Source organism: Ischnura elegans, chromosome 2, assembly GCF_921293095.1.
Source record: "Ischnura elegans chromosome 2, ioIscEleg1.1, whole genome shotgun sequence".
Lineage (NCBI taxonomy): Eukaryota > Metazoa > Arthropoda > Insecta > Odonata > Coenagrionidae > Ischnura > Ischnura elegans.
The window spans coordinates 48,835,961-48,850,719 of NC_060247.1; the positions used below are offsets into that span (position 1 = coordinate 48,835,961).

The 14,759-nt window shown below is 37.4% G+C and overlaps 1 protein-coding gene across 2 annotated transcripts in view; it reads right to left on the reverse strand.

The window, feature by feature from the left end:
* The window catches only part of LOC124153695 (solute carrier organic anion transporter family member 74D), a 345,215-nt gene that overhangs the window by 15,850 nt on the left and 314,606 nt on the right, over positions 1-14,759 (reverse strand). For both annotated transcript variants that reach the window (XM_046527011.1, XM_046527010.1), the window contains 2 exons: positions 3,090-3,230; positions 849-989 (listed from right to left, as the gene is read on the reverse strand). In XM_046527011.1, the coding sequence (XP_046382967.1) occupies positions 849-989; positions 3,090-3,230 (282 nt within the window). The remainder of the gene's footprint in view (positions 1-848; positions 990-3,089; positions 3,231-14,759) is intronic.

Here is a 14,759-nt window from a genome sequence, read left to right on the forward strand (position 1 = left end):
CAAAGCCTCGCCCCAAGGTCACCTCACACGCCGACAGCAGGAACCAGAATGACGTCACACGGGATTTTCCCAGCGTTCACACTTAGCCGTCGCGTTTTCGCGGGCTTGAAAATTTTCACTTTTCATTTAATTGCGAAAAATAGATATCGTCATTTAAAAATCTAAAAGCGTGAAATGCGTACTCCAGGAGTAATAATCTTTCGATTTAGGCAATAAAAAAACAACAGGAAACGACCCTATTTTTACTCAATTTTCATACCTTCCAATCATTAAGTATTTGCTTTAAAAATGGCAAACGAAAAAACATGCACCTTTCAATATTAAAAGCATTATTGGAATATTTTCATTTTTTCGACTAACTACGATATTTACTGAGCAGCTGCGCGAGTTTACTAAAATATATGAAGATTTTTATGGATTGTGGAATCAATTAATAATTATGTCCCTCACAAAGAGTTTTCACAAATTAATTACAGTGGATTAACACGTGTTTTTTTCATTGATAGAACACAAAATAGGTAAATACATGAGCTGAAGTGAGTAAACTTGTTCAATATGAGTTTAAAATTTTTATTTGTCTCCATCATGTTATGTCAATTATTTTTACATGTCTTATATGTTCTTTCTCTTTAAATTATGTACGCACTTGCATTTGAAATCATTTTTCTATTTATCAACAGTGTGTTTTTGCAGAAAGTTATATATGAATAAAAGTTCTGAGAATTTTCCTTTCCTCATATTATTTTAATTTGCAAATGGATGAATTGATTAATGAGTTTAAAAATTATTTCTATCTGAAACATGGTGTAGGATATTAAATTAAAAATAGTATTAAAGTAGGTACCTACCTCTTAAACTGGGGTTTTTCTGCTTGGCAGTCTGCGGAGGGGGGGCTAGATTTGGAGCCAGATGTGACGCCGTCAGCTTTTTTGGGAAAGAAAACATGGCAAGGGACGCCAGCATCAGAAGTCCAGAGACAAGGATAAGACCTGTGAGAGCAAAGAGCAAAAAATGGAGAAAAACTCTACCATACGATAAATTGGCGCAAACGAGGAAAGAAATTTTCGCAAAATATTGAATCAAGAGTGATTACCACGCTGCCAAAAAATATCGATTGAAGCATTTGCCGTACATGCTCAACAAATTAATTTAAAGATGGCAGTTGCAGTTTTAAAACCGGCAAAGAAATCGATTGCATCATTTTTTCAGAACTTTCGAGACATAAATAATAAATCGATGCAATCGATTTCTTTGTATAGAAGGTGTTTCAGGGGGAATCTACAGTACTTCAGGAGATGATATGGGAGATAATTTTAAGCATTTTTTGTCCATAAACATGGGGTCATAACTCCTTAGTTACCGAGCTATGGCAACGCAAACATTATTTTGGATGCAATTTACAGTAGCCATGAAAACCATTTTCTTGGGTATCCAGCCTTTTCGACATTTAATTTCATACTCTGAACTTTTAAGGCCATTAAATAATTAAGGTTGGACGAAGATGAGCAATTAAAATTTACTGAAACAATTAATCTCAACAGTCAAATTTTACATTACGTTTAGTAATTTGGAACGTGAAACCTCCTAACGCATAATTTTCACGTGAAGAAGCAAATAAATTGGAGAAACACTAAGGACTTGGAACAAAAGAAAAGAGAAAATATTTTTTTTCACTCCTGCGAGAAGTTTTGATCACTCAAGGAAATGAAAGGGAGAGCTTAACCGATTCAGCACACACGTTTATTTTGCAAACGAATACTCGCATACAGTGATCGCCTCTTCGCTTGAACGACGCTTGAGGACGAAAATAAAAATTTCGCCTTTCCAAAATCAATTTCACATCGGGGAGACGCAAGGATGCATCCTGAAAGTTTTGGGAAGAGAGGTTTCATTTAGAGGGGATTTACTGAAGACTGTACACTATGGGAGCGCGAAAAGTAATCAGTTATTGTAACTTAAGGAATCAAATGATAATTAAATGCTCATGTTATTAGTTGAGAAATCAAATGACTATACGATTACCTGAATGAATTCTGAGTAATGAAATGACTAAGTAAGTACTCGAACGTTTACAATGAATACCCAGAAACTTGGTTTCAGACTCGATTATTCATCGAGGTACGTGGGTACTTGATGTTGTATTCATTTCAGGATTTTCCTTTCAATGATATTCATTGTGGACCCTTAGAATTCGGTTGAAATGGTAACCACCGCGGCAATCCTTTCAATCATTTGTGTACTCATTCAAGTCCTTGCGTACGCTGGTCTGTACTCGAATGCATGGAAAAGAAATTTAACATAAATTCCAAGCTTTTTTTTCGGACCACGGTTTCAGCACGATGTTCCACTATAAAGGTAAAAGCAAATAGTTAGCCCAAGTTATTAAATACCAAGAGATTGAGGAAAAGCTAACACCCTCTATCTTAGTACTTGATTAAATGGATAAACGATTTTTTTCTTGCCTTAATAATATGGAAATGACACTTTGCATTGAAACCAAAGCTGGAAAATATAAAAAAGTGCGGAAAAACGGGATGAAATTTCTTTTTCTATTTATCGAATTCACAAATGACGGCTGGAAACCTTCATAGAAAGCATCGCTCCCACTCAACCAGTACTATTTTTTTCGCGTTACATCCGATAAAAATGAAGCTATTATACTGAAATTTTCATGACATGCAGAGTCACACAAACCCCAGTCAAAATTTGACAAACATTTCAAAAACAAAATAATTGAGATAATAGTGAGATAAAAGTTTCAAATTTTGGGCACGGGGAAATATAAAATACGTTACACTCTGTGTACAGTGGAAATTTCAAGATGGAAAAGTAGGCATGGAGCTAGTAATCATCCCAACAAATACCAGTCTAGCGGCATAACGAGTGAACTTAAATTGTACACGAGTAGTCATTTGAGTTTTCAAGTAATTACTACAGTACTCTAGTAAAAATGAGTGATTATTTAGGCATACCTCGGCTGAATGAATCACCCCTGCTGATAAGAATATTTTCGGGGATATGGGGTTTTGAAACCCTTGACCTCCCCCTGCCCTGCGCTGGCTGTCTACCACTTCAAAGAAGGCACTTACCCAACCACCAGGCTCCAACCCAGTGAGGATCTGTGGGCGACATCATAGGGTCCACAGTGGGATGGGTGTAGAGGCGAGTGCACAGCGATCCCAGCATGAAACCCAGCGCCGGACCAAGGATTCGGACGCCTATCGTGATGGCTGCAAAGTAAATGTGGAGAGAGAAAACACTTTAGTGGAGCAAGACGAAAAAATCATCTTCGCCAATCCTAAAAGCCGTTTTACACGGGGAACGCCATTGAGCAGGTTAGTATCGAAAACATTGGAACACGAAATTTCGACTGCGCCTTCGTACATACGTCAGAGTGCGCAATGACGTGCCCCGTGTAATGAGGTCTTAAGATTGGCTTGGTACAGTTTCCCACTCAGTTCTCTAAAGATGAAATAAATCGTCGGACTCGCCGCGGCGTAACAGATACTTGAGGTCGAAATAGGATATAAAAATTCTGGGTTACAGTTTTTCATTCTAATCTCATTTTCTTGTTAATGATGGTGGATTAAAATTTCAAATAAATACGAGATTCGATTTAAAACATCAATCAGTGATTAAGCCCGACGTATAATGTGGATGGTGAGTAAAGTCAAGAGTGGAAACACTCGAAGTGTGGTGCTACTGAAGAATGATGAAGATAGAATTGATCGACCGAGTAAGTAATGATGAAGTAAAAGAAGAGTGGTAGAAAAGTGAATTCTTCAAAAAACCTTTAGGAAAAGACAGGACAACTTGGCAGGCTACATTTTGAGATATGATGGCCTGATGAAAACAATCGTAGAAGGACAGATGAAAGGAAAGAAGGGAAAACGATGGCCACGGATGAGTTACGGGCAGTTGTACTTTACATAAGACTGACATTAATTGTTACGACATAGGGCAGGTTGTAAAAGATCTAAAAGAAAAGAAATACGTCACTATGAAAAGGCTAGCGGATAGGAAAGAAGAATGAAGAGCTCCGTCAAACCAATATTAGGATTGTCGACTAATGATGATGATGAGGGTATAGCTCATCGCAGACTTGGAATTCACACCTAAGATCTTTTATTCCACGGAAAATACAAGTTTCGCCTTTGAGTCTCGAGTGGGGTCACAAGTAGAAATAGGAGTGAGACCCCTCTCGGAGAAGTCTCGGATACTTCAATTGTTAGACGTGAACAACGTGTACACGCATACTTCCCAACAATGAATGAGCAGACGTATAATTTTTTCGAAAAAAAGATAAAGTCTGGTAAGCCTTTAATGTAAAGTAAATAAATACACAGTAAGTATTGAAATATAAAGGTAATAGTACAAAATTTGTACCACGCAAAATATTTTTAAAAATCCCATTGCCTTTCCCCCAAAACGAAGTGACCTTGTCACGTGGAAAATATCCATTTATTTAATGGGGTGTTTGCATGGATTTTTTTAGCGATATATGCGGAAACTTCACTTCATCCTAGATACGGAAATGCTATTTAAACTTAAATTTAGGGTAATTTTGGCCATTTCTGGCTGCGTTAAAAATTACCCGGTTTGAACGTCCGCGAAAACAAGAAAAATGAACATGGCCGCCTGTGACGTCACGTGCCCGTAACTTCGAGTACTTGGCGTACGGGTATGCTGTAGTTAATGGTTATGCGCTCTCTTGAACGAAAGTCAGAGATAAACTGTGCCTAATGTCAGCATATAAATGGTGTTTTGTACCAGAGTGTACAAATACAAGCAGCAGGAACCCTAGCAAAGTGTTTTTCGCGGTTCCGAAGGATGAGAAACGGAGGAAGAAATGGTTTAGAGCTGCAAGAAGGGACTTCAATGTCTCTCTGAAATCAACCCTTTATTGCTGCGAGGACCATTTTAAGGTATTTTAATATTTATTACTGACGCTTATTGAATAGATGCTAATGTATGTACATGACACGTAAATTATTCATGATGAAGAGACTTTAACATCTGCTGAATGAATCCATTAATCGTACAAAATAGCCAACGTAATGAAATGGAAAATAGATGCTTCCAAAAAACTGCAATTCAAAGGATGTAAATTGTTGACGAAGAAAACCTTGGAAGAAGCATCTAGTACATCAGAAGTAAACAGTTTGAGCTATGATTTTGGTATGTACAGTTAAAAATATATACCTAATGCTTTTGTTCTTAGATGGAGGACGATATGGGAAATTTCATGAGGTGCAAAATGGTAGGAGGGCATAAGCTATTGAAAAAATGTGCTTTTCCCCACGTATTTGGCTGCCAGGAAGATCGGCAGAGAGCATTTGCGTCAACCACCCGAACATTACCCATGAAGAGAACTCAGCAGAGATTAATAGAAGACGCACTGAGTGTAAGTTATACATATGCAACCCTTCCTAGGCTGGTTCTAAAGATATTTGTAGCCTCAATGTGAATTGATGAATATTGCAGTCTTATTATGGGAACTCTTTATAGGTACCTACTTTAAGTGTAGACTGCATTGTTTATATTTGCCCTTTAAATAAATTAATATTTTAATTAATGAACAAAATAAATGATAATCACTAAATAGAAACAGTTACAGAGACATAAATGTGTTCTACAGGTATAGATTGACTAATATATGATATGCTGCCACATCATAGGCGGATCCAGGGGGGGGGGGCACGGGGGCACGTGCCCCCCCCCCCCCCAGACCCTTAAAAATGTGCTAGATTTTTAATACGGTCCCATTATCATTTCGTTCGTTTTGTATGACGAGGTATCCATGTGCCCCCCCCTGAACAAAATCCTGGATCCGCCCCTGTGCAACATTGAAGCCTAATAACAACAGAACAGTTAATATTTCTGAAAAATATTTCATATTAAAATGTGGCATCCATACTCTTGGCTTCTAACTATTGGCTATACTTGGATTCTAACCCCATCATATCTTAAATAAAATGGGCAAAATAATAAGCTTGAAAGTGAAATAAAATGTTGTTAATCATGTATTTAATTCTATACTTATATGCCCAGTAGGAGTTTGGATGTTTTCATATAAGCTCAAGTGATTATTGAAAATTTGAAGTGAAGAGTTTGGTGCTGCTCAGGTACTCAAATTTAAAAAAAATCAACTTTGTACTATGGAGATAAGGGTCTCGTTAAATGTATGTCAGTTACTTGCAAATTATTGCCTGAATTATACATTATACAACTCATAAAATATATGCTTTTCTTTTAGGTTGATAAACATATCCCTCCCCATATAACCAGTCATGATTTGGATGAGGAGTCAGTGGACAAAGAACTAGACTGCTCTGAAGCTCATGAGGGTGGAAATGCTGCATCCAACTGTGAGCCATTGACTCTTACTAAGACATTTTGTGATGCTAGTGTCCAAACTTCTGTTTCACACAGGAGTAAGGGTATTAATTGCAATATGACAAAAAAGGAAGTACTTAACATTACCACATCACCCATCAAGTTACAAAGAGATGTGTCGACATCTCCACTGAAGAGAATAGGTGGGGTTGTGGATGAAGAGGAATTGGAGTCTGTCACAACAACTGAGGGTGTGGAAAATGGCAGTGGGAGTGAATATGAGCCATGTTCACCTGAGAGTGATGAGTCTGCTCATGAATTTCAGGACCCTGATGCAATTCTCCCTTGTGTAAATAGGAAATCCAAAATGTATATTGGTGTGCCAGATGAGTGGTTTCCTCATGCAATGTCTTTGATAATGAAATACACTAAACTTGGCCAGAGAGACATTGTACTTACTCTCATGAAAATCAAGGTAAATGATTCTTTTGAAAGGCTCGCGGATCAATTTTGCATATCATGTGGCCATGCATGTAAAAATTTTAACAGAACTGTGCCAATCCTGGCACACACATTTAAGGAACTGATCTATTGCCTCATAGGGTGACTATAAAAAGGTAGCTTCCCATACCTTTCATTGTACTATGGAGATGAAATCATCAGGTAACTTACCGAAGTGCCTACGTTCCTCTAACTTCCGGAATGCTGAAGCAGTCATTATCCTTCAAATACTCCGCCACCATAAATACATCTACTTTTGGTAGATTATTTGTATTTCCTTTATCAAAATTTACCTCTAATACCATATTTTCGACAATTTTCCCAGTCGCAATGAGGCCTCATACCGGTAACTACGGGCAAGTGACGTCACCAACCGTATCTTCTCCCGCTGATTTCCTAGGCATTTTAGCGATTTTATTATTCATTAAATAATATATTTCTCCATTTTACTGCATTGAAACCTATGTTTTCTTCATCTACTTCCTTTCCACTATACGATGAAGAAATATTTAAGCGCAAAAAATTTTTATGCAAACACCCCACTCAGAAGATGACATCTTCAGATGCTGCCTGCCACCTGGTGGTGAAACATGTGAAATCTGAAGATGTCACCCCCACAGAATTCGTTAGTGAAAACTTTACGGAGGCGCAGGTCTCTGATTATACGCTTTTCCCCGCATTTACTTCAGGGTTCTATTGTATCGGTTTGACTGCATAAATTTTTGATACCATGGGCATTCTAACAGCAAAGGTGGGTTTACATGAAGCATTTGGGAAACTGCTCCAGCACGCCGCGGCGGCTGGATGCCAGAAGTAAATATTTAAATATAAAATTAAAAAGCAGTCGCATGGCGAGGAGGTTGTAGTTTCTACTTCGGATAAATCTTCCATAGTACATAAAGAAACAGAAAGAAAGTCATACGGAAAATATTCTAAAAAAATTCTAAAAATATGATTTATGACTGCTTTTAAAATATGATATCAATTTGTTATTTCAGACGTCACACAACTACCAAACTACTTTCTAATGTAACAGTGATTGATGAAAGAGGAAGAAGAAATCTGGGAGTAAAAGAAGATATTTGTGGCTTCATGCTGAGCCTGCTGGTGAAATAAATTCAGATTTTTATTTTTCGTATCGGGTGATAAAAAATGCGCCGTCAACGAAACAAAAATATTTAAGAAATATGTGCAGAACGCCACCAAAGATAGTCTCTTAATTTCATCAAGGAACTTGAGAAGTAAGAAAAGGAAAGGGTAGAGTGAGGAATTCAAGATGAAAGGGCTAATGAGAAAACGAAATTTTAGATGCAGGAGTCAATGACGGGAGTCGAGAAAACCTTTAAAATTAGAAGGCAGCCAATTAAAAAACGAGGCAGCCTTCACTGCCAGGCAACTATCTCGAGGTAGTCTCTCGTATAGAATAAATCTCTCAATTTCCAAAGCTATCATGACTTGAGAAACCCGTCTTAGAATATTCACGTCTGTTCACAAACAGTCTTCATACCGAAGTAACTTTCATTTTTACAAATAATAAATGTATTTTCCGTGCAGAATCCCGAGAAAAGTTTAAATATTCTGTTCGCCGGGAAAGAGTAAAATCATACAAAATAAAAATGTGTTTTCAGTAACGACATGAATGAAATTAAACAGCAAATTAGACTTGGAATGGAATGGACTACGGACTAATGGAATTGAGATAATGTAAACTATATCCAGGAAAATTACACACACCAAATCCAATCAAGAAAGTAGTCACCGTTTATCACAGAATACACAGTTGATCCCTCAAAAGAATCAAAGATATGCTCGCGAGTACAAGAAACTTCAGTTTTTTTACGTCATTCAGGAAATAATAAATTAGATATTTATATAGTATGATTTAGAAGATTTCGTAACATAAATCATACAATCATTTAAAAAGCATCGTTAATCATCAAATGATGTAAAAAAAATCTAAAAAATGTCAATGGAAAGGATTAAGAAAAATTCAAAGCGGAAGAACAATTTCTAGGAAAAGTCGGCTTAAGGACTCGTCTGGAAGAATACATTAAGCCCCTTCCCAATTGTTCGTTCTTTTCTTTCCATAATTCGACTTATTCGGGATCCCGAAGGGACGTGGATCCAAACAACTACGATGAACAAAAGAAAATAAGCAGCTTATCACGACAAGGATTTTTGATGGATAGTCTGGGTTGCTGCGAGCATGAAAGATACCTTTCCATTCTCTCGACTACTTCCTTCGGTGCGGAACCGTCTCACTGCACTCCCAGCATCGTGTTACAACTCGCTATATCGTGGTCGTTTCTCCCTTTCGCCAAGTCTTTATCTCCACGTGATTTGGATCCTTTCACCCATCTCATATTCCCGCTTACATATCTCGCCCCGTTTACGGTCGCCCTGGGCGAAAAATGATAGATTTAGGTTTGTATTTCCGGCTTTTGAAGAGTCTTCACAAGTACTAAACAACACTAAGCACTGAGATGCCATGATGATAAAGTAACCCCCACAAATTGCACGGCTGATAACTGACAAGGAGACGTCGCCAAAGTGATGTTCAGGATCTGGATACGGATGTTATTTTCTGAAACAATATAGGTAAGGTAGGAAAAGTGTCACGGCTTTCTTCCACATAGGCCCGGGTTCGATAGATATTCGCTTGTAAAGACTTCGTGAAACATGACATCCCTTGAGTAATCGCCGTGGTAAGGCACAGTTCGGAGTTTCGTTTAAATTCCATAGATTGATATTAAATTTAAAAAATCGCGAAATAACTAAATAAAACGAATGGGGATAAAATGTAACAGTGATTTCAAAAATTAGAAGAGAGAAAAACACGGCCGTAGTTAAGAGGTAGCGATTACTCAAGGGATGTCATGCTGCGCGAAATCTTTACAAGCGAATATCTCTCGAACCCGAGCCTATGTGGAAGAAAGCCGTGACACTTTTTCTACCTTACCCAAATAGTTTCAGTTAATAACATCCGCATGCAGATCCCGAACATCACTTTGGCGATGTATCCTTGTGAGTATTAATTGTGGTCTAGCTACAAACAGAAGACCGCAAGCATCTGGAGAGCACAATGCGGGAGCAACAGTTTTGAGGGAAGACTATAATTTGATTTGTATTTCGGATTTGATTTGAACACAGGGGAAAGAGAAAAAAATACGTAAAAGAAATTTTTTTAGCAGCAAATAGAATTTCATCTGCAGAAAACACTGCTGGTGTATGGTATTTGGGGGAGGCGACCGACAGCTGAGGTCATTTGCGCCATGAGGGAAGGATGGGCAAGGAAGGATGGAGAGAAACCCGGCGTTGGCATAAGCCTGCTCTTAACGAAAGGCGCCAAGGGGAGCACGGCTTAACGTCCCATCCGACGGACGGAGTGTTGCACTTGAAATGTTCTCCACACGACATTCAAGCAAGGATCGGGTAGTCTCTGGAAAATTCTCTTCCACCGCCGAGATTTGAACCCGAGCCAACACACTAACCACCACACCAACCCGATCCCCGAAAACACTGCTTTTAAGCGAAATTTAAATCAATGACTTAAAACCTTAAAAGTTAATACCAATCCAAAATAAAACATCCATCACAATTCTCACGAAAATATTTCACTCATTTTTTTTACCAGAATATGAAATAATATTACAATGACTGAGACCTGACTATGAGACCATCGAAACATGACCTACGGCGCAATTAAAAAAATATTATTCTCGGAAAACAAAACCTGGCTTAGTTTTTACCAAACTTTTATGAGAAAAATGTTTGGCTTTGACAGTTGGGGGATTTCATCTCAAATCAGGCAGATAGTGCAAAATCATGTCAGGTGACCGTCACCGATTTCTCTGAAATTTATATATGTGAAAGCAGTATCCTTGTGATGAATAACGATGACTTTATCTCTGCTCAGAACTGAACCGTCATAAAGTTACCGCCCCTTGAACATTGCAGCGTCAGGCCTCAGAGTAAAAAATGAAAAATCACATAAATGCTGATTACTAAGGAACCATGGCCCATAAAGCAGTGATTATTGTTTTATTTTGAAGAAAATTTATTTATGCACATTATGGCATAACCTGCAAGTCATTTGAAGCAATAATAAACAAATAGGACTTGTTTAAACAATAAAAATTAGTCATTATTTAACAATTTATTGCTAAAAAAGGCCACCTTTTATTTTCTTTAAAATTTCTCAGCAAGTAGTTTAAATGTTCTGCTTTCAATTAAAAAAATAAAAAAAGGTAGTATTTTTATACTTTTTGTTTTAAGGCATGTCAAAGTTAGGCATGTTTACGACTATTTTACACCGAGATTGCATACCTTCAAGGGGGGGGGGGGGGGGAAATGCAGTTTCGTTCTACTTAGCATTCATAACAGTGAAAATTTCATATCTGAATGATTGGTTACATCTATTGGCTGAAAGCAAGTCCAATCTTGTTTACTTCCATGACATCCAATGTGTGCAAACACCCACTGCTACTGGCTGGAAACGGTGAATGAGTCGCAATTTGCACAGAGTATTTTTCAATGGCAGTTCACATAAGTCTTTCTTCTACTTTGGGCCATGTGGAACATTTCGATGGACCATGTGGATGCATAAATGAGACACTAATGTCATTCTCTTCTAAAGACACTGCAGTGATTTTTGAAATCAGGTTTGACCAGGTTTTTCGGAAACACACAATGAAGTCATTCATGGTGAGATTTTGAGTACTGTACGTCATTACATATATCTGAATTTGTAAGTGCCACAGCCTGTTTAATTGTGTGGATTACAGAGCGAGCTTTAGTTGTCCCGTGTCTGTTAACTACCAAGCATGAAACTGTTGACGCCATGTATAGGTGCACCTTTCACCCAATAATTTTTTTGTCTACATAGGGTGGTTTCCTATTATTTTTCATTGCCTAAATCGAAATATTATTACTCCTGGAGTACATATATCTCGCTTTTAGATTTTTAAATGATGATATGTGTTTTTTGTGATTAAATGATAAGTGAAAATTTTCAAGCGTACGAAAACGCGACGGCTAAGTATGAATGCTGCGAAAAGCCCGTGTGACCTCTGGCTGCTTGCTGCCGAGCATGGCGGTAGCGTAGAGTTCCTTGCTAGCAGGTAGTGCTTGGTTTAAAAAAGGATTATTAATACCCTATCAAACAAAGAAAATTCTCTGACCAAAGGCATTTTTAAGAGGGGATTGTTAAGGGATGTTTCCCGCAGCTCTGTGCCTCATGTATACATTGGTAATCTCAGATGATGTAAAACTCCTATCTACTCGTATAGAAACTAGGTCCCTGTGACGTCACGTGGAGTGGTATCGCATCAGTGCCAATCTATCCTTTTTCAAATGAGGATAAAATTGACCATTAACATTCGTCTAAACAGGGATTTCTATAAATCAAATAATTTGTATATTATGAATACAATGAAGGTGGGTAACGAATCGCAATCAATGCCTTTCGTTTTCTTTGATGAAGGAAAATGAAAGGAATGAACCCTATTTGGCTAGTTTAACATGTGTAAAATGCAAAAGTTTGATATTAGGCAAGGATATACTCACATGTTGTACAAAGGACTTTGTTTGAATTTACTTGCCACAATTGAAATATCTCAGGTTTCAGTTTGTGTCATAATTTTTGACCAATTCTTGCAACTCTATCAGAAGGATCCTATTCATGTCCTGTTGCATTGAACAACCACCAATGACTTTCTTCCTGTTTAAGACTTTTCTCCAAGTCAAATATCTGAAATGTTTTTTTTAATTAGCGGCTGACTTTTCTAAAATATATGATTTATTTCTCCATATGATATCTTTTTACTCTATTGTTCTTCTATTGATTCATCCCAAGAAAAGCATATGCAGTGTCCTGTGAGAAATCATCTGAAGTGCCTGCATACCTTAGTTATTATATTCCACACAGGTTAATATTGATATCTGTACTTTTTGCCAGTCATACGGTTGTACTTAATCTGGAAGAATCACACTCCAGTTCTCGGAAAAGTTGAAATGAAGCACCAACTCCACACCAATTAGTGTTACCAACTTCTCTTTTTGAATAGCTTCCCTTTCTTTTTCCCAAATATGGTGATGATAAACACTTTTCTTGGTTCAATCCTAAACTTCGGCAATGAATTTCTCTGAATGAATGTTTTATCTGAATGATTCTCAATGGCAGTGAACACATATTGCTGATTAGGAGTTACACAAGAACAATCTTTATCATCATCCAAGTAAAATGAAAGCACAATGTAAAATTGAGCACTATGAGGAAGAGGATGTCAGCAGTATACATCAGCATTGCCCCAAATTCCGAGTTTTTTTTTTTAGCTCTGCATGATATGTCAATCGTATGTATGGTTGAAACTGGAAAAGCAGCCAATTTACGTTGTTTAGATTAACTTGTGGAAAAGAATGATAAAATTTGAACATGGTCACTCATAGACATTTCACTCTCGCTTCTTCAAAAACTGCTGAGACATTATTTTACCATGAAGTACATATTTGACATTTATCACTTTCATTAAGTTAGTAAATTCTTGCCTAATATGAAACTTGCATTTTACACATGTTAACAAGCTCAATTTAAATAAAAAAATAATTAGGTGAAAGTAGCACCTGTACATGGCGTCAACAGTTTCATGCTTGGTAGTTAACAGACACGGGACAACTAAAGCTCGCTCTGTAATCCACACAATTAAACAGGCTGTGGCACTTACAAATTCAGATATATGTAATGACGTACAGTACTCAAAATCTCACCATGAATGACTTCATTGTGTGTTTCCGAAAAACCTGGTCAAACCTGATTTCAAAAATCACTGCAGTGTCTTTAGAAGAGAATGACATTAGTGTCTCATTTATGCATCCACATGGTCCATCGAAATGTTCCACATGGCCCAAAGTAGAAGAAAGACTTATGTGAACTGCCATTGAAAAATACTCTGTGCAAATTGCGACTCATTCACCGTTTCCAGCCAGTAGCAGTGGGTGTTTGCACACATTGGATGTCATGGAAGTAAACAAGATTGGACTTGCTTTCAGCCAATAGATGTAACCAATCATTCAGATATGAAATTTTCACTGTTATGAATGCTAAGTAGAACGAAACTGCATTTCCCCCCCCCCCCCTTGAAGGTATGCAATCTCGGTGTAAAATAGTCGTAAACATGCCTAACTTTGACATGCCTTAAAACAAAAAGTATAAAAATACTACCTTTTTTTATTTTTTTAATTGAAAGCAGAACATTTAAACTACTTGCTGAGAAATTTTAAAGAAAATAAAAGGTGGCCTTTTTTAGTAATAAATTGTTAAATAATGACTAATTTTTATTGTTTAAACAAGTCCTATTTGTTTATTATTGCTTCAAATGACTTGCAGGTTATGCCATAATGTGCATAAATAAATTTTCTTCAAAATAAAACAATAATCACTGCTTTATGGGCCATGGTTCCTTAGTAATCAGCATTTATGTGATTTTTCATTTTTTACTCTGAGGCCTGACGCTGCAATGTTCAAGGGGCGGTAACTTTATGACGGTTCAGTTCTGAGCAGAGATAAAGTCATCGTTATTCATCACAAGGATACTGCTTTCACATATATAAATTTCAGAGAAATCGGTGACGGTCACCTGACATGATTTTGCACTATCTGCCTGATTTGAGATGAAATGGCCCAGTTATAACCTTTTGGAGGCTCTACGTGGCCGGAGAAAAATTTGCACGACAGGATCATGCAGTTAATTCTAAATGATAAGCAAAACACCACAGAGAGAATGTGCTTCAATTATTTAAAGTGACCTAGCAGAGCGAAATACGGATCGCGGTGGAGGGAAATTAAAGGGAAAGATAAATCCGAGAATATTTACTGCATCAAGCAATCGAACGTTAAAGACCAAACATCCGTGAGGTTCACTGCA